The 25899-nt window shown below is 41.8% G+C and overlaps 1 protein-coding gene across 3 annotated transcripts in view; it reads left to right on the top strand.

The window, feature by feature from the left end:
• Positions 1-25899, top strand: part of PRKG1 (protein kinase cGMP-dependent 1) — a 1133286-nt gene that overhangs the window by 303250 nt on the left and 804137 nt on the right. For all 3 annotated transcript variants that reach the window (XM_044296555.1, XM_044296554.1, XM_044296556.1), the window contains exon 2: positions 2768-2934. In XM_044296555.1, coding sequence (XP_044152490.1) covers positions 2768-2934 — 167 coding nt within the window. The remainder of the gene's footprint in view (positions 1-2767; positions 2935-25899) is intronic.

Here is a 25899-nt window from a genome sequence, read left to right as displayed (position 1 = left end):
TGGGCCGAAGCTTGATATATGCCTTAATATGATATAAAGATCCAAATCCCTTGCAGTTACATAAAATTAAATTACTTGGGTTCATCTGCTTGCAGTTACCAATGGAAGGAGCCTACTGAGGTGTCAGTCATTGGAAGTCAGTGCTAGAGCTGTAGAGCTCCATCAACCTTGTAGTAAAGGGAGCTCATTACTACAGCGTCTCTCCCATTGACTTCAATGGTAACAGCGCCGCAGTGATGAGCTCTAGCACTACAAGGTTGATGGAGCCGTGTAGTCCTGGTGCTGAATTCCGACAACGGGGCAAGATGTCGACCCCAGCTGGTCAGCGTTAGGCCATCACAACAGCTGTAAAGATGCGACAATTTTTTAACCCATGTGTGACATTTCTGAAATTCTGCATAATCTGATTTCAAATATAACTCTTACAATAAATTCCCCCTGTATCTCTCATTTGTTTCTAGAACAGTAGGTGTCAAGCAGAACTGTCAGCGGTCTGCTTCACATCATGCCCACGTTTGCTAGTTTACAGGTTCAGTTCTCTGCCATGCTAGTGTTCATTTGGAGAATCCCGGAGCATCCAGGATGTCTTCACTTGAACAGCACATTTTAATGAAACATTAAAGACATTAAAGTGATGAGTGTGCATGGCTGTTTCCATTGGGAGGCTGTAGAGCTCCAGGTGAAGTGCCTCTGCCTGAGATGGGATTTGGAGCTGCGCTGAAAATGTGCATCACTTACTGCTCCAAATATCCACTTTTTCTAATTGCATAAAATGTTTCAGCAAGGAGCATAACAAGGCTCTATAAGCAACCCAAGACTGGCTTCCAGGCAGAACACATGCTTCAAAAATGTTCTGTCGGAACCCTTCAAAGCTCCCGGGGACCCCGAACATTGCCTGTTCCTTCAGGCAGCTTAGAGCTTAATATGCTAAGCAATATCTAAATTAAATTATTAAGCGGTTCCTGCTGGTTTCCCTTGAGACTGAAGATTTTGATGCTATTTGTGTCTTAGTGATGATCACAGACTTTGGGGCATTGAGACCTTCTCTGAAGCTGCAAAAACCTGTTCTGTTCATCCATGGAAAACTACATTATTTCAAGTCAGACCAGAGTCGTCTTTTTCCTTTATAAATATTCAAGGGGATTCTTAGCATGTGTTGTCTGGTTGTTGCTGCACTCTCATTGCAATTTAGCCTACTAAAAGACTACTGACTGATATGATAGGGGATCAGCTAGCACTGTCTGTTTGCTGGACATTCACTGTAATTGCTTGCTGACCGTCCATTGACTAGATGCATCTGGTCAGTCAGCATATAAGTCAAGTGCCCTTGAGATCACAGCTGCACACTAATAATGCAGTGCCACTTCCTGCCCCGATCCTGGCGATCATGTGATTGCCAGAGGCCGAAAGCCTGAACGATCAGCTCTGCAGTGAGGTTGCCCAGCCCTGTACAACCTCTCTGGGGGCTGTATCCTTCCGTAAGTGGGGCTACTATTAGGGATGAGCGAATCGACTTCGGATGAAACATCCAAACTAGATTCGCATAATACTTTGTTTGAATACTGTACGGAGTGAGCGCTCCGTACAGTATTCGAATGTATTGGCTCCGATGAGCTGAAGTTATTACTTCACGAAGTCTCGCAAGACTTCGCATAATAACTTCATAAAATGAATTTCTACTGTAAAAAAAACATTTCCTCGGGTTCGGTTCCAACCTTGGAGTTCGGGAAAAGGTTGTAATAAATTTTTTAAAGCTTGTACCTGAAGTCTCACGAGACTTCGCAAAGTAATGACTTCGGTTCATCTGAACCAATACGTTCTAATACTGTACAGAGCGCTCGCTCCGTACAGTATTTAAATGAAGTATTATGCGAATCAATTCGCCCATCCCTAGCTGCTATGTCACCCCACGTTACAGGAGAAATCAGCTATACATGCAAACTTTTGAAAATGGCAAAGAGGGACAATATGTGCGGCGCGCATTGCGGCCCTTTTTTTCATACTAGGCCACGCCCCTAACTCCGCCCAAAGCATAATTACTGACTCTGTCACAACTGCAGCAGCTGGGGATCGGCTAGGTGAGCAACTACAGCTGGAGAGCAACAGATAAGAGACATTTTCCCTCACCTGGTGCTCCATTCACATTATATGATGGGTATATCCGGACTCGCTAGCGTTGTGGGCGTCTTGGTCAAGAAGAGTTAAAAAGGAAAAATCTTTCTATTATTTACATGTTTCTTCCAAGTAGTAATTTTTGTATAATATTCAATAAATTACTGTTAGCCACAAATTATAATTATGCTGAATAAAAGTACATATCAAATGTGTAGATATATGCATTCTGTACATGCTTGAAAACATCAAAGAGAATGCAAGCCGGAGAACATTCGCATTATTAAAGATAATTATTCTAATTGACTCCATGATTACTGTTTCCTATTAAACTTGGAGAGAACAGACATTAACTTGTATTATCATATTTATAAAATATTCCATTGACATACATAGCGCAAGCAAATATCCCATGTAGGGTAAAATTAAGTTGCAGTGAATACATGCTGTGCAGTATTTTTATAGCAGGATTTATTATTTAGCCTTGAACTTGCAGTTGCCATCCTCTAGGTATTAAAGTTACCAAGTTGCAATGAAAAATGCATAAAAAGTCACTCTACACCCTGGCAGATAAAAGCCTTTGAGAACAGTGTGCCTTTATCATTTAGTATTACCGCCTCCAGGATATGACTAAATATTGTGTCTCTTGCTTCAGGTCCAAGGAATTAATTAAAGAAGCGATCCTTGACAATGACTTCATGAAGAACCTTGAGATTTCCCAGATTCAAGAGATAGTGGATTGTATGTATCCTGTTGAATATGGCAAAGACAGCTGTATCATCAAGGAAGGGGACGTGGGGTCGCTGGTCTATGTCATGGAAGGTACTGTGTTTTATTTTTCCCACAGTTATTTGCTTTTACTGTGAAGTTTTTCTTTCCGGTCTGGGAGAAATTGAGCAGTGCTGTTTTTAGACGTTTGTTTCATGGAAGAATGTGGCTTTACATCCATCACTGCTGCCTGCAGCCCCGCAATTACCAAGAAAAATATATAGTGAAAAGAAATGAGGCCATGTAGTTTATTGCCAAAATAACACCTTACTTGGGAGCTGACTGCTTCTGACCAGCCATCACAGTCTCAATCACCTAAGCCTCAGGCAAGACTTTTTAGAGATGACAGTTCTTGCGAGGAAATGGCCGTTGACTCTCTTATGGATTTCAAAGAGAATCTTCACCATGACTTTGGACTATTATCAGCAGTAATACTTTAGTCGTCAGTGGAATATAATAAGGATGTTTGGGGCAGCAGCTTAGGGCCCGACACCATAGTGGGGCCCAACACCCCAAACGCCCACATGCACACAGTGAATTCAGCAGCGCTGAGCGCTGTACTGCCCCCCTAAGCTTTGCGGCTGCTATTGAAGGACTGCTCGCAGCTGCTGAGTCCCTGCCTCCCCCCTCTTGCTGCACTGCTGCATCCTAGCCGAAAGACGAGGAGGTCAGAGGTGCAGCGTGGCAAGAACGAGGAGGTGCCGCCAGAATGCAGGTAACATCTTCTACATCCTGCAGTCCTGTTTTATCTTTGGTGTTTCATAAGACTGTAGGTAGCATCTAATACATTATCCGTGCCCAGAGAGTTATTGCTGTGTTATCTGGGGTGTTACATAGGACTGCAGGGAACATTTACTACATTATCTGTACTCAGAGAGTTATCACAGTGTTATCTGGGGTGTTACATAGGACTGCAGGGAACATTTACTACATTATCTGTACTCAGAGAGCTATCACAGTGTTTTCTGGGGTGTTACATAGGACTGCAGGGAACATTTACTACATTATCTGTACTCAGAGAGTTATCACAGTGTTATCTGGGGTGTTACATAGGACTGCAGGGAACATTTACTACATAATCTGAACTCAGAGAGCTATCACAGTGTTATCTGTGGTGCTACATAGGACTGCAGGTGACATCAATTATCTATACTTATCTGTGATGTTACATAGATCTGTGTGTGACATCTACTACATTAGTTGTATTCAGAGATTCCGAGTGCTAATAATTTAGTAGATATTCCATGCAATCCTATGTAACTTCACAGATAACACAGTGATAGCTCTCTGAGTAAAGATAATGTAGTAGATGGTACCAGCAGTCCTATGTAAAACCACAGATAACACAGTGATAGCTCGTTGCGTATACATAATGTGGTAAATGTAATCTGCAGTCCTATGTAATACCACAGATAACACAGTGATAGCTCTCTGAGTACAGATAATGTAGAAGATGGTACCTGCAGTCCTATGTAACACTACAGATAACATGTACAGTTTCTCCATTATTTACATATTGATTGGGTATCCTCAGGATAGCTCACCAATATGAAACATAGAAACATAGAATGTGTCGGCAGATAAGAACCATTTGGCACATCTAGTCTGCCCAATGAGATTGGTGGGGTCCAACTCCAGCACCTCCGCCAATCAGATGTTTGAGCAGACTGTGGTGCTGCAGTGAGCGCCGCGGCCTCCTCCCTGTGTAACAAGCACAGCAATGTCTATTTGATAGAACCTGTGCTTGATATTGCAGCTCAGCCCTATTCAGTTGCATGGGACTAAACTGCTCCTAGACCACGTGGCTGATGTGATGTCAGATGGTCTAGGAAGAGACTGCAGCACTCACAGAGCACTGCAGCCTATACATACATAAAAAAATAACTATTGGGCTGCACATGGAAGGCGGGATGTCAGGGAAAATTGGATGGAGGGGGCCTGAGTTGTGTAGACAGTCCCAGGCCTATGATGCACTTAATCCACCCTTGTGAGTAGTACTGCACATGAGGAGTCCAGATTGCCATTTTTACTATCCTCCTGCCCCCCCCCCCCCCCTGGTCATAGCTGCACTGAAAAACGGAGAGGACTCATGAGCATGCACAGCTGTCCAGACATACTTTTGTGCAGCTTTGAGTGCGGAAACGGGGGGAAGTAGGAAAAAAATAGTGATCTGGACTCCTAACCTCCAGTAATAATTGTTTATTACAGCAGATGATAGTCCAAGATCGTGCTGACATATTCCCTTTAGGTTTGGTTTCTATCGTGCTATACAGCTCAAGCATGGAGGATTATTCTAGCATTTGTAGTTTGTCAGCACCTGAAGAGTCTTGGGCTGCATTTTACTGAAAACTTGTAAAGAACAGCATTAATTATCAATTAAAAAGGCGTAATTGTGGCTTATTAGCGCTCCAATGGTACGAGAACATTTAAGGACGACTTAACTAATTTAGAGAGGGAGATAGTATGCAAACTGAAAGGATGCCAGTGCATTGCATTTTTAGAGAGAAACATTTTCCAAAGGCTTTAAAAAATTTACAGGATGGCCACAAAGCTCCAAATTATATATTTTTAGTGCACCTTGCAATATATATTGAACAGAAAGCCCAGTGGGTGAATTTGCCAGGAAAAGTTACTTGAGATCAAGCATATCTGTTAGTCTAGGTTCACACACAGCATTTTGATGCAGTTTTTCATGGCCTTTTTGTTAGCTTTAGTGTTTTTTTTTTGTCCCATTTTTGCTTTCAAATTTTTGGGGTCTTTGTTTCTTCAAAATACAGCATGCTCTACGTAAGGCTAGTTTCACACATGCGGCAGAGCAATCTGGCAGGCTGTTCCTCTACCAGAAGGATCTGGATCCGGCATAGGTGGATACTGCTGTTCCCCAGAATTTATGCCAGGATTTGGCTGGACAAAACCTGTTGAGCACGACGATATTTGTCCAGCCGAGTCCCGGCATAAGTGGCTGGATTCCTGCTGGATCCCATTATAGTCTATGGGGTCCGGCACATGGCACTCAGGCTATGCCGGATCCAGAGAACACTGGCAGGCTGTTTCTGCCGGAACATCCTGCTGGATTTCTCTGCCCCATGTGTCAAAGAAGCCTAATGCATTTTTTTCAGCTTTTTTTCATATAGCACTTGAAAAAAGCCAGAAAACATGTATAATACATGCATAATAATTCGGCTTGAGCGAATCGAGCTTCAGACCATAGATCTGAAGTCAATTTGTTCAAAAACTTCGGTGTTGATGCTGGTTCCGTATAGCATTAAAATATATGTCTCGCCCGAAATCGCGCAAGACTTCGGTGAATTGCTACGGTATTCCTATCTGCGTATTAAAAAGATTTAAAAATAGGAATACGAAGTGGGCTTTGGTACCGAGGTACCCGCCAATACCAAAGGCCCCTTCGGATTCCTATTTTAAAATGCTTTTAAATACGCAGATAGGAATAGCGTAGTAATTCACCGAAGTCTTGCGTGACTTCTGGCGAGACAAAGTTTAGGCTATCAATATCTGTTCATCAGGGGTCCAACACCCCGCATCCCTGACAATTAGTTGTTGTGCAGTAGCTCCATTGTGAAATGGATGGAGCTTGTTACTGCAGTGCCTCTCCCATTGATGTGAATGGAAGCAGCACCGCAGTGACCAGCACCCTCTACTACACAATGGATAGAGCTATGGTATGTAATTCCAAAGACTAATTCCGGCGCCACAGCTACTTTCAGGAGTAGATTTGGAAAGAATAGACTTTTCTTTATATGTGTCCTCATTTTACGATCTGTTCCTGGCTTTGGCTTCAAAGACTGCATAAAAAAATCTTATGTGGAAACTCATTCTAAAGGCCAGGATTACACATTGATGACATTGCTGGTCCAACTTATTATAACGTCTCCTGGGATATGTTGTTTTCTTTAGCCACAGAGACATTCAACTATCTCATATACTCTTGATTCCAGTTGCTGATCCTGGTTATTGTCTTGGCTTCATATGAAACTTCAATTCACTTCTGTTTCCTCCCTGTCACTTCTTTCTTATTTGACTGTACGGCACTTGACATAATCCAATTCAGAATTCAGTTCTTGTATCTACTGTATTTATTGTTCTAAGTCTGTTCACACTAATGGCTTGGCTTATCAGTTGTCTTTTATGGAGCCACCCAAAGTCTGCAAGCTATAGTTGGGTATTCTAATTAGAGACAGTCTTCCATTTAGTCTCTGTACCAAAATTATACTCATACCTACTACTACCATTACTGCAGAGAAAGCCAGACTAATCGAGAGGAATGGTTTAATGGGTTCTCCACTTTGGACTATCCCTACTTATAAGGTTATGGGCACAGATTCAGGTTTTTTTAGGCTGTTTTGCCAAACCAAAACCAGGAGTGAATAAAAAAAAAAGGAGTCATACCTGTTCTTTCTCTCCTTTTATCATCCACTCTTGACTTTGGCTTCCCAAACTGCATCAAGAAAGCTGAATGTATGGTTGTATCCTTAAAAGGGTCCCTAGACAAAAAGATTATTACAAACCCCCCCCCCCCCCTTCTAGAGAAATCAGCTGTACTTTTCTTTTTGAGGAAATCTTCACATCAAGTGTTTCCCTGGAGCTTCACCAAGGGAGAAACAAAGCATTACTCAATGGCCATTCAAATTATTGGGTTATCTGTATAATGCAGAACAGGTCCTCCAGAGAGAGAAGAGTCACTTTTTAGCTACTCTTCCCTGTGGCCAAGAGTTGAGGTTCCTGAATAGAGAAGCCCTCTCTACTAACTCAGAATTCCTTAATAAGGCAGATGGAAATGTTTTTTTGAAACCGCACTACTTCCTTAAAGGGGTTATGCAAGATTGGTGGTGGGGTCGTCAACCCCCTCTTCCCCCCACACACACGTAGCCAGACCTGTAAAGGGAAGCCTTCTTACCTGTTTACTGGCTCCCCGCTCCTTCTCCTCCGGACCTCTGATCCTCTGCTGGGCTCCCTCGCTGTAAACATCTGATTTGTCAAATGGTCACATGACACAAGGGTATCCTGTCTCTGCCGCGGCTGGTGATTGGCTGTGCTGATGTCAAACTGGATATTTTCAGCAAGAGAGCCCAGCAGAGCATCAGAAACTTGGAAGATAAGGAGTGAGCAGTAAGCACCAAGAAACAGGCATGCTTCCCATTACGTTAAGTTATCCCCGGAAGAAGCCAGGTCACTGGCGAAACGGCGTTGGGTAAGGAGGCGGCTGAGAGATAGACACACCATCCAGGGTATGCTTATTCTTTTCTAATCACCAAGTTTTTGCCCTCATATTTGCCTCTACTGCTGCATTGCCCGGGGCTTATTGTTCAGAGGTGTCTTGGTGTTCCTTCATCTTTTATTCTTTTCCCTGTTTTTGGTGTGCCGACCTCTCAGCCCCCTCTTGGGTCCTGTTCCTCATTCTTGTGTTCCACCTTTGTGCTGCCTTCTATTATTATGTATGTATTTATTATACATTGTCAATAAAGTTTTTTCGATTTTCACTTTGTGAAGATTGTGGTTAAATTTTTGGGTGATATTAGTGGCTCTACATTTCATGAGTCAATTTTTTCGTGATTTATTTCTGTCCGGTAATAATTGGGTGGCCATTACAAGTCCTGCCAAATCCCCCCACCATATCTCCATCCCCCCATTTTCGCTCAACCCCTTAAAGTTACATTGTTCCTTTCTTGGAAAAATGTTATATACACAGAGTATACTTTAGAACACAAACATAATAATAATAATAATTTTAAGGATCCTCTGGTTCAGCTTAGAAGTCTAGAGAAAGTCATCGGGTAAAGGTTTGTTGCCTATAGCTGAAGTTTAATAAAATTGCATTATGTACTGTAGGTAATGTAAGCAGTGATGTAGTAAAAATAATTTGTATTGTTGCGGCACCTATTTTTGCTAGTATCATGTATTGAAAGAGCACCAAATTGCCTGTCTCAGCTCAGACTGACCCTATCAATTTAGGACAGGCTTTATTATGGACGGACTACAATAGCAGACTCATCATTGTTACAGAATACTGGGATTTTTTCCGCCTCTTCACAGCACCATACGCTGGCATTTCCGATAATACATGATCATGTCTTTGAGCTGCCTCGGACCTGAGAAGAATTCCCATCCCATCCTTTCATCTTCTGCTCTGTTGAGAGATCAACTGGATTAAACTTACCCTCTCGCCTTCTCCCTGTCATGTTGTCAAGCTCCATTCAGGGAATTGAATTACTTTTCCAATCAGCTGGGCTGATTAGAGAAATCTTTTTTTTTTTCTCTCCCATTTGTTCGATTGCCATTTGCAGCCTTCCCCATCACACATTTGCCTTCCTGTGCTATTAACAGTATATTCTTCTACTTTGAAATCTCAAGCAGTCTCCATGTTTGAAATGGTTCTCTGTGGGAAGCCTGCCTCAGCATTTGCTAATGTTTTACTGCAGATCTTTAGGTTTTTCTAGCAGTTGTGTATATGAACTGGTGTCAGTCATGTATACAGTACATATCTCTGTCGTGCTTGTGGTGACCCCTGTCTCATGCTGGAGCATTCGTGGAGCTTGACAACCTTTCTTTTATCTAAGATCAAGATTGTAGTGATCGGTGGGTACAAAAATATACATGGCTGTCAAGTGGCAGCATTATAAGCATATAAATGTACTGCTAAACATAGAATGAGTAGATATCGCTGCCAGGTCTCTAGATACAGAAATCACAAGATGTTAAACCATTGTTAATAAAACATATTTTGAATATGATTATTTTTGGTATAGAAAAAACATGATTTTTAGGTGGAAAAAGTGCAAAAAAATTGTTTATGCAATTGTTTCATAATAGGGGAACATTCATGTTGCGTTTTTGGGTGGGTTCACATGTGGTGTAATTTTAAGCCTTGGGTTTGTCTACAGGGAATCTGCCAAAACATCTACAAGTGCTACATATAGATCTTGATGCAGATTTGCCACGGACTTGCTGAGGAATTACCTTTGTATTGCAAAATGTTAAATCCTCATTAAGTTCGCTGCAAATCCACATCAAAATCCGCATGTAACACAAATAGATTTTTAGGCGGATTTGCTGCAAATACAGTAAATTGGTGGTGTGAAATTCTACTACATGCAAATACACAGGATGACATTTGTGCGGAATAAATCCAAATGGAAACTCTACAGTGTCTCTGCCTATGTGTACACAACCTTACACTTTCTGTCCTAGTACTAAAGGGTCCTCTGGTAGGTCAAGGTTCTAACATAATAGCAGGTTCCTGTTACAACCCCAATGGTGGAAAGGCATGGCTTCAGAGTAGATTACCAGACACTAGGGCTTCTTTTTATGGGCTGATTGACAAGTTCACTATTAGATCTTTCTCTGTAGGCAATGATACTGCTTGGTCAAGGTGTAGCATTTGTAGCATGTCCCCTCAGCATTATATGTTAATAGTACTGATGCCCTCTTATATGACGGTAGGTTCCTTTGGGCTCTATTAGACACCAAGACCCAGCAGTAACTCCCCAATACCTATGGCATTGCTGCCTGGACCAGCCACATTATGTATCTACTCTTTTTGAGTTTACTGTGGTCTGATCAAAAATATGAATCATACTGGACAATTGTGATGCTTATTCTAGTAAAGCGTTTTAGAATTGTCAGTCAAAAATCCATAACATTTTTATTTTATATACTTTATATTTTAATAGCTGGATGCATTTAGAGGTTCTGTTTGAGGCGACCTCAATTTGGTCAATTGAGTCAGTGGTCAAGTATGTTCAAAATTGTCCATTTTGTTGCATCGCTATAAGTCATTCTGAACAATATCAGATATTTTGTCCATAATAAATCAAAATTGTGATGTTCATGGCCAGTTCAGAACTATTCAGTTTCATTAATCTTGGTGATGAGAAGCAGTTTATGTTGCTATGGTTAATATCTAAGAAATACTTAGTGTACTCTGCTAATACAGTTGTAGTCTAAGAACATGGTTCATCCCAAGACTAAAAGTTGCCATATATGTAAGATGTATATCGGCTGAACCCACCAATTTTGGCAGGATTGGCCATCCATGTAATGGGTATGGGGGGGGCCTCCCATCTCTACTCTGTGGCATAATTCTGTGGGAGATGAGGATCAGGTCTTTTCAGGGAGATAAACCACTGTCAGAGGCATATCTGAGGAAAGATAGAAGTTGGAGGTATGTGCATTCAGCCAACATGTATCTTATGTGTAAGGCCTGCGTATCCCTCTCCAAAAGGGTCAACTTCTTGAACGTTCAGCATCCTGAGATGAGTCATGGCAATCAGTGCCTTTTTTGCTTAGTAAATGAACAGCACTGATTACTTTTATTACCATGAGCTACTGGGTTTATTGGAGTAATTCTCTGCATTTTATAAACGAATATAATTTAACACTGTAATAAAACTGTTGAAACCTAATAGCAGTACTCATGATGGTGAAATGCTGTCCCCAAGTAGTGATCTCAGGGACAAGTGCTGCAGATTGTTGCTTGAAAAATTTTCAAAGACATTTTTATGGTCAGGCACATGTCATAGTCTGAAAAATCTGTGAATTGATACTGTATATTTTGCTATTCAGAAAGAGATGGAAGAATTTTGTTACATTCTATTTCCTGAGAATGTGAAATACTGCAATGTATCTGAGCCATGTGAAAGGGAAAAGAAACCGCCACGGCCAATAGTAATCTCTCCATTGATTACATTTGATATCACCATAGGCACTGGATAGTTTTCTTCAGTCAAAATACCTCCATTGTAATTCTTTAGAGTAGTTTCTGAAATTATTCTCCAGAACAATGTCTATGTAGTCACATTAAGGTAATTATAGCTGCTATAGTTCTGTAATATGACAGAATACAGCGCTCAGGAAACCTGTATCCACCTATTTGTGGAGATCACGGTGCTCCAGTGGGTGCTTTCGCCTCTTCTTGGCCATTGATAACATGTTCATCAGTTACATGACCTAGGCCAGTGATGGAGAACATTTTAGAGACCAAGTGCCCAAACTGCAATCCAAAACCTACTTATTTATTGCAAAGTGCCAACATGGCAATTTAACCTGAATACCAATAGAGTATGTCTTCCATGTACTATAATAGCCTGCCTGCATTCAGTGCACTGCCTGTGCTGTTCATAGTGCGCCCTGCACTGATGAATGGCAGGAAGAGTCTAAAGCATATTGGTGCACCATAGACTTTTGCCACGGCAAGGGTGCCCACAGTGAGGGCTCGGAGTGTCACCTCTGGCACCCATGCCATAGTTACGCCATCACTAGCCTAGGTGCAGCTCATTTCCATTTAAGTGAATGGGCCTGGGCCGCAATACTAAGCGCAGCCACTCTACAGTGGAGCATGGCAGCCTCTTCAAAAATCTCATCAGCAGGGGTGTCAGTAGTCGGATCCCCACCAATCAGATATTGATGACCTAGCCATAGGATTGTGGAAGAGCTTCTTTCGCTTCAAAATTAACTGCACAAGTGAACTGGACGAGCACACAGACTTTGGATGGATGTGGTGAAATTTGTGGAAGAGAGGAGCCATGCTTCTTTCATCCTGCAAACCCATTTAATGGATCTTCTTATGTCTTGACTCCAGAAGACCATTAGAGTCCTACCTTGAGACGTAATAGCTGTTCTTATGTTATGGCTGATCAGTTTATATAACCACACTGAGGTTAGCAGTTATAACACTGAACATGTAGACTGTTCTACAGAATTAATCTTACACTCAAAATTGGAAAATAAATGTGGCCACCATCTGCTTATCCATCTCATCCACGTCTAAAGCAGTCCCCATAATGCTGACCATAATTGGCTACCTTATTTACCACACTAGAACAGCTGAGATTATACATTGCTTCCGGCAGTGTAGGGTTTTAAGAATAAATGCAGCATGTACAGTCAACGTCAGCTTAGAGATGGCTGCTCCGTAGTGTTCAGGACTAGAATGCCTTCTCAGATCCTCATAGTGACATGAGATACCGATACAGGCTGTGAATAGACCACAGGGCTGTTGCCTTGTCAACAATGATAGCTCCATGCATATTAGGAGATATTGTATAGGTGACAAGCTTTTCTGATATATTGAGATGTTTGCCTTGAGCAAGATCACCTTTCTTAGGGTCATAAGTGACTTTGTCTACAGTAGCAACAAAGAATCATCCTCACAGCAAGAAAGTGAGTGTAAAAGATTGCAAGTACAAATAAAAAAGCAAGAAATTACGAGAAATCCTTGAGCTAATTAAACAGCACACTTTTTGTCTGACACCTTTAGAGCTGTTTTTTGCTACTGGGTACAAAAATACAAAACTTCACAGCAACCGTTGTTCTCACAAATATAGCGGCTTTCCTTTCAGCACCATCACTGATCAGCTTTCTAGGCCCGTGTTAAAGCTGGCTGCCTGAACAGAATGTCTTAAAGGGAACCTGCCACTAGGTTTGGGGCGACCAAACCACCAGCATGTCATTATGTAGCCGGTGTAACCAGGTTATTGGCATTAGGATGTATCAATTTATTAATGACGAGTCCAATGCTTGAGTCCAGTGGCATTAGGCTCATAGGCTTTGTGCAGACATCAAGGGCTGTAAACTTCTCTTTACTGATCATCCAGTTTCCAAAAAACGTATGTGAAACCACCCTTGTAAGTTTAGGAAAAATGGGGTAAATTTTTTTCTGATCCTGGACACCCCATTAAAGAGTAGTGTTTACTGTATATTGCATATGCTGCATGGATTGAATGTTCAGATGATTTCCATCAGACCCCTATTTTTATTCTCCCTGCATGCGACATTACATTCAGTGTCTGTGACCATATGCCTGAGATTTATGATGCTCTGAACGCTGCTATTTCTTCTTGATTATTATGTCTGAATCTCATTGTAACAGGGCGTCAAAGCCAGATTCTACAGCTAGCCCTAGACTCTGGTTAGCTGTAGTCTGACAGCTATTCCTCCTGCCCACCATACACATCCATACCATACCAAGCATGTTCTCAGCGGGGAGTGAGGAGTTAGCTGCTCTTTGACACCTCTAGTGATGATTATCTCCTCTGAGGACAAAAGGATCAGGCATGTTGAAGTCCAACTGCCCAATCCATCTTGCTCCCAACATCTGCTGTCAGGAGAGAGTTGAGAAACTCCCATACACTTCAGATGGTCAACCAATTTCACAAACTCAGCAGGTTTGTCCTGATTTCATCTAATGTGTATGAGCACCTTAAGGTGCTGTGCTTGTTTGTACATTATTATACCATGTACAATCATACAGTGAAATTCCTGTGACAATTTTAAGGATAATTGCCGGTTTATTGAAAGGTGTAACTTTCATTTCTTCTAATGAATCTTTTCACTTTGATGGATGTATCTATCTATGTTTGATGTTGTAGGAGGAGTACAATAATTAAGGGATAATTAGGGAGTGGATGTGACAGAATAATTATGTCAAAAAGGAAATTCATCTTATCCTTGGGTTCCAGTGCTAGATATTGCATGAATAATATAGTTGAATTATCAGTAAGTTTCAAACAAATTAATAATGTAACTGGACAGCTACTGGAAAGTCCAATTATCCACTCTAAAAAGGGCTGTTCCATCTGGACATTTATGGCAAACCGACATGATATGCCATAAAGGTCCCATACCGCTGGGATCCACTCCTATCTCAAGAACAGGGCCCAAAGTGAATGGAGAAAAAGGCATGCTTGCGCGGTCAACCCTCCATTCACTGCTTTGGCATTTTAAGAAGTTTCACAGAGGTTTGAGGCTTATTCTCCATTCACTGGACTTCTGAAAATAGCCAAGCATAGAAACATAGAATGTGTCGGTAGATCAGAACCATTTGGCCCATCTAGTCTGCCCAATCGCTCTCACTTCGCTATTTTATGAAGTCCCATAGTAGTGAATGGAGAGGACACTGTGCTATGCTCTCTGTTCATGATGAGGCCATGTTCTTGAGATAGGAGCAGGCCCCAGAAGTGGGGTCTGTTTACACCTATTGAACATTTATTATATAACCTATTGTTATACTACACGTGTCCAGATGAGACAACCCTTTTGACTTCTAAGAATCTATGGACTATTTTATGGCATTCTTGTTTCTATACTACAGACTGTTGGATGCCCTTAATGCCAGCTAGTACTCTGCTGCACAAAGGTTTGATGGCAAAAGCGAGAAGATGTATCTCAGTCCTGTTTTCAATTACTAAAGTATGCTTCTCCCTATTAAAAACAGTGCTAAGTGGGTTCATTGGCTGTGTCTTGTACTATACTCATCTGCATTCAAGTGAATGGGGCTCAATTGAAATTTCAGAGACAGCCGATAGAAATAGATGGTGCTGTATTGAACGACCCATTAAGGTATTCTCTAGTTCTAAATAATAATGTCATGGTCCCTCCTGTGAGAGATGAGAAGGTCAGATAGACTTGCTGCATGTGAGGCTATCTGACAGGTCTCTCTGTTTTCCTCTATGTATGTTGTTATTTGGCAGGATCTTACCTCTCCTCAAGTGCCGCTCGTTATCAGTGATGAGGCTCTATTTAGGTCCGCCTCACACTGCTGACCATGCGGTTAATAGTTTCTGCTTGGAGTTGCTAGTACTGTTTTGTCTTGGATCTCCTGCTTCTCCATACATCTCTAAGCTAAGTACTTGTTGCCTTCGCTGTTTCTTATTATCTGGTGTGTGTTGTTTCTAGGTCTCAGGGAGACGCAGGTTCCTTCATTCTGGAAGGAAACAGCTGTCCCATCCCCCGCTACCTATCCAAGGACTCGTCAGTTTTAGCAGGGCTTCAAGTATCCGGTGTGTGAGTATTTCCACCATCAGGATCTGCTCATACTGGCAGGAGTTAGGGAAAGGCCTAGGGATTACTAGGAGGTCACCATCCCTCTTCCTTAGCTTTTGAGGCCTGGATTGTTGTCTATTTGTTGTGGTGTGTATTTGGTGTTTTCCCTTCCCCTTAACCTTTGACAAGTAAGCTTCAAATCTCATTTGACTCTTAATTGGAAACATGGCTATTTTTGTCCAAAAAACTGCATCCCATCTGTCCAAAGGTTGTATTTGGTATTGGCTCTCAGCTCCATTAAAGTGAACGGGGAAGAGCTGCTTTACCACATACAACCTTGTGGACAAGTCTGCTGCTGTTTTTGAAAGGAAGCAGTCATGTTTTTGTGCAACCCTTTAAACTGGAAGCAAGCAGGGGTTATGTCGGCCTATGGACTGAAAATAATCATATAATATTGTCATAGATACTTGATATCTGATGGACCTAATGGTTGCCACGTGCACCACCCATGTTCTAATGTACACACATCTTTACACATGGCTCTCTTAATAGTCCATGAGATGATGAGTGATTATCAGAAGGAGTCATATCATGGTCAGACTTGTGGTGAAATGTCATTTGTAGCAAGGCCGCTGCGTATATGAATATCTGCATAACACTGACAGTTATAAATGACTGGAGTTGCACACTAATGAGGATAAATGTGTTATTCTGCAGTTACCAATTACATATCCACTTTCAGCTCTGCCACATATTGATCTACAGTAGATTAGTATTTCTTAGGGGATATTTAAATGGTTCAATGTCTTCGTCATTGTAGTGAAATGATTTTCCATTTTTCTTTATATAACCATAAGCATAACTTATGGAAAGAATATAAAGCTCTGTCATCTCTAAAATGGAAAAATGGAAAAATAAATCTTGGTTTAGCTGTTCTCCTAATCTCTGAGCGTATGAAGATGAGATGTGATGGGATAGACTGACAGGGGTGACCCTACAAAGACAGGAGGCAGTAAATGAAACAAGCTAATTAAAATAATGCATTCTTGTCGATGGTTTAAATGTCCTTGTGCTTCAATTGTAGATCATAATTAAGAATAAAACTGACAATTGTACAAACCTGCAGTGGCCCAAGTCCATCTCCAGCCTATCTCATGTCACTTAAAAGTTCATTCTAAATAAAAGGTTAACCTCTACAAATCAGGTAAAAATGCTGGTAAATGCCAAACCAATAAATGATATACAGTCAGGTTCTTAAATATTGGGACATCAACACAATTCAAAAATTTTTGGCGCTATAGACCACCACAATGGATTTAAAATAAAACAAACAAGATGTGCTTTAACTGCAGACTGTCAGCTTTAATTTGAGGGTATTTACATCCAAATCAGGTGAACGGTGCAGGAATTACAACAGTTTGCATATGTGCCTCCCACTTGTTCAGGGACCAAAAGTAATGGGACAGAATAATAATCATAAATCAAACTTTCACTTTTTAATACTTGGTTATAAATCCTTTGCAGTCAATTACAGCCTGAAGTTTGGAAAGCACAGACATCACCAGACGCTGGGTTTCATCCCTGGTGATGCTCTGTCAGGCCTGTCTTCAGTTCCTGCTTGTTCTTAGGTCATTTTCCCTTCAGTTTTGTCTTCAGCAAGTGAAATGCATGCTCAATCGAATTCAGGTCAGGTGATTGACTTGGCCATTGCATAACATTCCACTTCTTTCCCTTAAAAAACTCTTAAGTTGCTTTTGCAGTATGCTTTGGGTCATTGTCCATCTGCACTGTAAAGTGCCGTCCAATGCGTTCTGAAGTATTTGGCTGAATATGAGCAGATAACATTGCCCAAAACACTTCAGAATTCATCCTGCTGCTTTTGTCAGCAGTCACATCATCAATAAATATAAGATAACCAGTTCCATTGGCAGCCATACTTGCCCACGCCATGACACTACCACCACCATGCTTCACTGATGAGGTGGTATGCTTAGGATCATGAGCAGTTCCTTTCCTTCTCCATACTCTTCTCTTCCCATCATTCTTGTACAAGTTGATCTTGGTCTCATCAGTCCACAGGATGTTGTTCCAGAACTGTGAAGGCTTTTTTAGAGGTTGTTTGGCAAACTCTAATATGGCCTTCCTGTTTTTGAGTCTCACCAATGGTTTACATCTTGTGGTGAACCCTCTGTATTCACTTTGGTGAAGTCTTGATTGTTGACTTTGACACACATACACCTACCTCCTGGAGAGTGTTCTTGATTTGGCCAACTGTTGTGAAGGGTGTTTTCTTCACCAAGGAAAGAATTCTTCGGTCATCCACCACAGTTGTTTTCCATGTTCTTCTGGGTCTTTTGGTGTTGCTGAGCTCACAGATGCGTTATTTCTTTTTAAGAATGTTCCAAACAGTTGTTTTGGCCACTCCTAATGTTTTTGCTATCTCTCTGATGGCTTTGTTGTGTTTTTTCAGCCTAATGATGGCTTGCTTTGCTGATAGTGACAGCTCTTTGGATCTCATCTTGAGAGTTGACAGCAATAGAATCCAAATGCAAATAGCACACTTGAAATGAACTCTGGACCTTGTATCTGCTCATTGTAATTGGGATAATGAGGGAATAACACACCTGGCTATAAAACAGGTGAAAAGCTAATTGTCCCATTACTTTTGGTCCCTTAACAAGTGGGAGGCACATATGCAAACTGTTTTAATTTCTACATCGTTCACCTGATTTGGATGTAAATTCCCTCAAATTAAAACTGACAGTCTGCAGTTAAAGCACATCTTGTTCATTTCATTTCAAATCCATTGTGGTGGTGTATAGAGCCAAAAAGGTTAGAATTGTGTTGATGTCCCAATATTTATGGACCTGACTTTACATACTGCTTAAATGGGCTGTTCAAATATGTTTGAAAAGTCAAATTGATAAAACAAACTAATATAATTTTATAATGATAGATGCCATCAGGTACTGATATCTGCCCTAGTCCATTTCAGTTGTGGGCCATTTTCTCCTCTGTGCCTTCATGCTTGAATGGAGCTGGCTTCCTGGCTCAGTTCATTAGCTAAATCATCCCCCTTCTCCATCCTGGCTGAGTTCCTTTCATGCACATTAGTGGTCATGTGCTGACACAGAGAAGGTGGAAGCTCCATTTCAGTGTTGGAATGAACCGGGAAGTGATGTGGACCAGTGGTGAAATTGGTATCGTAAAGAAGGTATATTGGTAAATTTTACCAATTTGAAACATATTTATCAAGTTTTTATCTGTCTGGAAAAAAAACTTAAATAGTGTGATTCCCATCCACCTCCGATTACGATGATGTTGTTACAGCGGTGTCTGCAACAGCCACTGCTCCACTTACCTCGCCAGGTGGCCCAGCTCCTAATGCCTTATTATTGGTGGGTCCAACCGTCGGTTTTTCTCTGTCACTACAAGCAGGTTGTGGTTTGCTTGCTGTCTAGACTTCTGCACTATTGCCCCTAGGGTGCGTACATGCTCCCCCTCTGGCTCTTAAAGGGGCAGCATGCACATCCTAATCTTCACCAGCCAATGGCTGTCAATCCTGGGTACTTCAGGCACCTCTACCTGTGGGAGGGTGTCTGAGCAGTTGGGTTTCGTTGCTTGCTAAGTTCTTGTTAGGTGTGCTGTATCCTGTTGTCTGCCATGTGGTGGAAAGCAGCAAGTAACATAATGGTTTCTAATTAAAAATTAAAATGAAAAATAGTTAGATTAATTGATATTTAGTTTGTTCCACTGGATTTTAGAAAAATCTTCTAACAAATAAACATAATCTCAAAAAGTTGTCTGTGTGCCGATCAAGCATTAACACCTTGTTAAATGCATATGGAGAGCAATGAGTTCTAATACGGGTGTAGTTTGAATTGACTGGCCATCTGGGGACTGAGCGGGTGTTGGAGAGTCAGTCCTTTATGAAGCCAGAAGCATGGTTCACCTCTGGTTAGCTTCATGACTGTTGGATTCAGAACGTGTACATCATCCAAGGATTCATAAAGCAAAATGGTCCATTGTAGAACCACTCACCACTCAATAATATGCCACGTTCCATATGTTATTTAAGCATAAATGTAATAGTTTGGCTGATGCTTTACTTGATGCTTTACCTATTAGTAAGCATTGCTAGGGCAATCTTTAATAGCCTGTAGTTAAAGGATTTTTATGGGTAGAATTAGCTATTGGTGCAATTCATCCTGGAAGTTTCATGCTTTAGGTTCACATTCAACAATAATGTGGGGCTACGAACAGCCCTTGTACTAGAATTAATAAGATATTATAAACGTGGCTAATCTTTAAATTTCTTCTTTTAGGTCAAGCGCTGAATATGTTTTATTCAATTTAATTGTAAATGGATTATTTTGTATTCCCTGTAGTCATTTAGTGTAGGTATTTGCTATGAAATGTGTTGGCGGCACTGCAATCATTATCATTATGGATCCTGTGTTTTTCCTTCAATTAATACTATACCTCCATGTCTGACAATAATAAAAAATAGATGAACATTAGGAATATAACTTGTTAGGTACCTTGCCTTTTGTATGTACAGTAGTTATCATCTGACATCAGACATCACCCACTGATGCTGGATAGGACCTGGCAGTGGTTGGCTATTGTCCACACATATTGAGCTCCAGGTCAACAGAGAGTCATTATAGTAGTTCCATGTGGAGAGCGTATTCATCAATTAAAGGGATTTTCCTGTACTTAGATATTGATGGCCTGTCCTCAGGATAGGTCATCAATAGCATGTCAGTGGGAGTCTGACACCCAGAACTCCCAACGTTCGGCTGTTTCAGGCAGCCACCAATGCCAGAAACTATACAGTCTACAGGACTGGAAGCACCAGGTGACGTCTACTGTGAAATAGCTGTATGGGTTTGAGGTGTCGAACTCCACTGATCTGATATTGATGACCTGACTTGAGAATAGGTCCCGGAAAAAAACTTTTAGAATTCACCTAGTTAAGTAGGCTGAAAAAAGATGGGATAATAGGGATCCTACAGAAGGACATTGAGCATCTACTGTACCTTCTTATGCCACTGATTTTAGTAAACTTTCTTTTCTGTTGATGCCTTACAGATCCATCAGGAAAACAAATGTGCAAGCTCTTATCTGATACCATGTATATTCTAAGCTAGAAATATTGGGAGAATATGTCTGTCATATAGTACGATGAGACCTTAAAATAACTTCAAATGTAACCATATTGCCAAATGTTTAATAAAAGGGTTTTCCCATTATAAACATATCCATGAGGTAGGTGGGGCCCCTACCAGGTACAGAATAAATGGAAAGCATAAGCACACATGTTGGTTGTTTCCATCACTATCATAAACTTTCTCCTATTCACATTGCAGAACTGGGCTCAAACATTCTCCTGATAAGTGAGGAACCTGAAAAAGAATCTTGTGGCTATGTCCTAAATGCTTATGGTGGCAAAACTGCTTAGGGAACCAGAGGAACCATTCATGAAATCCTTTTAGCCTAAAGGTGCTCATAAACATTTAGGTTCTGATCATGTTTTATTCAGGTTTTTTGATGCATTATTGAAGACAAAACAAGCTGTGAAGCATAAAGGTGGGTGGGGGAAGTATATGGCATGATCCAGTTGCCACCTGAGGCTGAACCCTGCCCAACTGTGACAACCAATGGTTGCACGATTTTGTGGGTAAAGCAGAGTCCTTAGGCTTGTTTCACACTGCTGACTAAGTTTCGGCAGGCTGGTCTGGCAGAGAACAGCCTGCTGGATATATCTGATCCGTCATTGCCAGATGTTACTGGGCCCGCTGGCCCAATATGCTGGCAGCATGAAACAAGCCTTAACCATGTTGCTGCCAGCTGTAGTATATGGGCAGGGTTGTATCGGTATGCGGCATTTTAATGTATTCCTGGTTTTATCTTAAAAAACAACACAAAAAACCTGATCAAAACCTGAATGTGTATAAGCACGACCACGACTGTTGGATTGCAGGGTCACAATACATTAGTAAGTGTCTTGTATTAACTTTGCCTACCTGATAAATACTATTAAAGGAAGTAAAACAACCCCTTTAACAGAACTGAAGAAATTCCATAAACTGCAAATTGAATTTTACATAATAAAAAAAAAAAATTGCTGGGCTCCACATTTACTTGCCGTTCTACAAATCTACATTGTATTTCTTTCAAATAGCATGTACAGGCCTGGCAGTTACCAGTAATTCGCTTGTGGATCACGTATGAGCTTCCTTAGAGGGAGGCACATTAATTGTACTAGATAGGTTCTTCAATGTGCAAAGATATTACAACTAGCCTTAATTATACCCAAAAAGGTTCAGTATAATGAAAGGTTCTCTGGGGCTTAAAGTATTGATCTCTATTATTAGATGCTAGTGCGAGCCAGCCAAGTATCATGATATCATTGCACGTTCTCTGTCCAGGCCTCCGCTCTATCGATTGCACTGTTTGTTTCCATCACTTGTTTACACACATAAACGGAGACTGCTTTTATTCTTTTGGTTTGCAAAAGAAAACCACATTCTCTGCTTAGATTGCGACCATAGATAAACCTTGCACCGAAGATCTGATCAAGAAGAAGATTTATTTTAAATAAGTCTTTGTCTCCCTTAAATGCCTTAGATATGAGATAATACAAAAGCTACAAAAAAAAGGTTTTGCTTCTCTTACTGAATAAAAGAAGCTGACCTGCAATACCAAGTACAGCCCATGGACATGGGAGACCATGGTGTTGACCATGCTTAGGCTGCCTAAAACATCTCAGCTGGAGTGGGAAATGGAAAGGCCTGTTGAGATATTGTGTGAAACTGGTGAAGGAGGAGCAAAATTTCAATTTGACGTGTTAAGGTTAGGATCTGAAATGAAGGTATAGAATTAATTTAAGGCTCTACACATGTATGCAATGCCTCTTGGATGAAGAACAACATGGTAAACAAAATGTAGAAGAAAATATGAAAAAAGAGGGCGGCACTCACCACTGCTGAAATAAAATATAATCCTTTATTCATCATGGATAAAAGCGGTTGGCGGGAGGTCAAAAGGCCAGAAGAAGTGCAAACTCGTGCGAAGTGGCCGTCGCCACTCTCATGTCCGTGCATCTTGCGATTATGCTCCTGCCAACTGCTTTTATCCATGATGAATAAAGGATTATATTTTATTTCAGCAGTGGTGAGTGCCGCCCTCTTTTTCATATTTTCTTCTATATTTTGTGCATTTGTATAGACTTTTCCATTTTTGGGCAGAGCACCCCGATCACTGGCTAATCATTGACAGGGTAGCCCTGTATCCCGTGCATCCCCACGTCACACACAGCAGTGCCACCCTATTTTTTTTTTTACTTCTACGCTATCAGTAATTACATAAGGCAATACTGTCAATACCTGAGCACCAATACTGAGTTCCATACTGCCCAGCTTAGAGGGAACCACTGCACACAGGTATTTTGGAGGACATTTATTAAGACTGGTGTTTTCCACTCTGGTCTCAAGTCTTTCTGTGCCGCCGGAGGAATGTAGAGTTATGTAGAGAATGAAGAGAAGCAAGCCTCCACATAAGTTTGGAACTTCGTCTGGCAGGCCATGCAACAGACCTAACTGTATGATAGTCCTTATACTTAAGCCATTTTCCACACTAAAAACTGGTGTGGAAAATGATAAATGAGCTGAGCCTAACGGCCTTTCCACACCACACTGATCTCTTTTCACACAACTTTGGAAAGGTTGTAAGTTTTGCTGCACATAAGTGTCACGACCATGGTCATGGTCGTGACTCTTGAACCGCAAGCTGTTGCCTGCGGTCGCGTTTGGTTGTTTCAACCACAGGTGAGGGCCACTTGTATGTTGCCTCACTTGTGGTTGCCGCTGGCAACATGTTCTTATTATGTATTTGGCAGTATAGCAGCCTGAGCTGGTGCTAGGCAGCTTGCTGCAATGTGCATGTGGTTGCACCTGGCAACCTGTCTTTGTTAGGTGTGTCTTTTGTATGTCTGGTGTGCACAGGGTTTTAGTTATGTGTGCACTTTCTCCTTTAAGTGGCTGTCTTCCCTTCCCTGGTGTGAGAAGGGTTAATTCCCTTCTGTGTGTGTGTGTGTGTGAACACTGGGTGTGTCTGTGTGGGTGTGGCTACTTGGGCCTATATAGCCTCTGCTGAGAGCAGTAGTCAGAGGGGTACTTCAGCCATGGTCTGCTGGAGTCATCCTCCTACTTTATATCATCTGCCAGTGAGGGCCACCCTTGTGGTCATAATTGTTGTTATGTGATGTTAAGTTATGTTCATGTGGAGTCTGTTTATGTTTATATCCCCTTGCAGCTCAGCCAGTTTAGACTCCTGTTTCTCCGCAGCCACGAGGAACAGGTGGTCTACCCAGCTCCTACTTCAGGGATCGGTGGAGGGTGAGTAGGGATCCGAGGTTCCTGAGCATGAGCCCTCCTACCTTCAAGGTCGGCTCATGCAGCTAGGAGTCAGGGTCGGATTAGGGATGCGTTAGGAGGTGACCTGCTCCCTTATTCTGTTGTCCTGGCCGAGCAGTGACTAACATCTCGTGGCATTGCACGGCTGAGGGTTTCCCCCATCCTCAGCTGTGACAATAAGCCATGTGCCAACACTTTCAACACTTTTACACCACTTTTGGCGTGATAAATGTCCCCCTTAGTATTTCAACATTATGGAGTATACAGTGAAAAGCATCTCTTCTTACAAAGTTTTATTGTTTGATACTTTACATGTAATACATTATTATACATATACAGTAACATACTGTATTATTCTTTAGTCGTGCACATCAATGTTGTGTGGAACTTCTAGCTTTTCTGGAGATTTATAGTCTTCTAACGTGCTTCCTTGTTGGCTGAGGAAAGACCGCTTGTCCCCTCTCTGTTGTCTATCACAAGATATAGCTAGGAGCTGACTCCATCTGTGCCTAAGGGGCCTATAACACTGGCCGACGTTTGGGCAGATGAACACATCCATTGGTGCTCGTTTCCCCAGGCCTGATTACACTGGCAGATACAGACTTTGAATGTGGGAGGAACGATTGCTACTACTGCGGCTGTTCCTCCCACATTTTATTCTATTGATTACCGGTGACACATCCCTTATTACACAGGGAGATCTGCTGCCAATAGTCGGGCATCTTACATCTTGAGTGTTTGCTCGTTCATCAGCTGATTGGCTGCTCAATTTTAGGGGCCAATTATCGAGAACCGACATTCATATGAACACTTGTTCCTGATAATTCGGACAAAATCGTAAAGCCTAATAGGTCCTTAAAGGGCATCTGTCAGGAGATTTTTTCTTATGAAACTGCCTGACCTGTTGTAAGTGCGCTTGGTAGCTGAAGGCATCTGTGTTTGTCCCATGTTCAAATGTGCCCGCATTGCTAAGAAAAATGATGTCTTAATACATGCAAATAAGCCTCTATGAGCAACTGCTGCACTCTCTTCACTTTGATTGACAGGGCTGGGTAGGTGTGATCACATTTTTACTACCTGGCCTTGTCAATCAAAGTGCAGAGGTTCCAGCAGTTACAGAGAGAGCAGAGCCTCATTGATGCTCATTTGTATATAGCAAAACATCATTTTTCTCCATTTTTCTCAGCAATGCGGGCACATATGAACATGGGCCCAACACCGATGTCTTCAGCTGCCAAGTGCACATGTAACAGGTCAGCCAGTGTCATAGGTACAAATCTGCTGACAGAGGGCCTTTAACTCTTAATGTTGCATCATACTTAAAGGGGTTGTCCCACTTTGCTTTTTTAATCTTACCAGCAGTAGATGTCCTGATAACTTCCTGGTTTGGCTCCTGTAGTTGAGTGAAGGCCGGCCACGCCTCCTCATGACTCACCCTGAGAGCTCAGTCCTTGCGTGCTCGTTCATGTGGATGAGTCATCCACATGGAGCCGTATGTGAGGTCCCGCCCCCCCCCCAGTATAATAAACATTGAGTGCGGCCCCCCCCCAGTATAATATACATTGAGTGCGCCCCCCCCAGTATAATATACATTGAGTGCGCCCCCCCAGTATAATATACATTGAGTGCGGCCTCCCCCCAGTATAATATACATTGAGTGCGCCCCTCCCCCCCAGTATAATATACATTGAGTGCGGCCACCCCCCCAGTATAATATACGTTGAGTGCGGCCACCCCCCCCAGTATAATATACATTGAGTGCGGCCACCCCCCCCCCCCAGTATAATATACATTGAGTGCGGCCCCCTCCCAGTATAATAAA

This window comes from Bufo gargarizans, chromosome 6 (genome assembly GCF_014858855.1).
Source record: "Bufo gargarizans isolate SCDJY-AF-19 chromosome 6, ASM1485885v1, whole genome shotgun sequence".
Lineage (NCBI taxonomy): Eukaryota > Metazoa > Chordata > Amphibia > Anura > Bufonidae > Bufo > Bufo gargarizans.
This window is presented reverse-complemented; position numbering and strand designations above follow the sequence as displayed.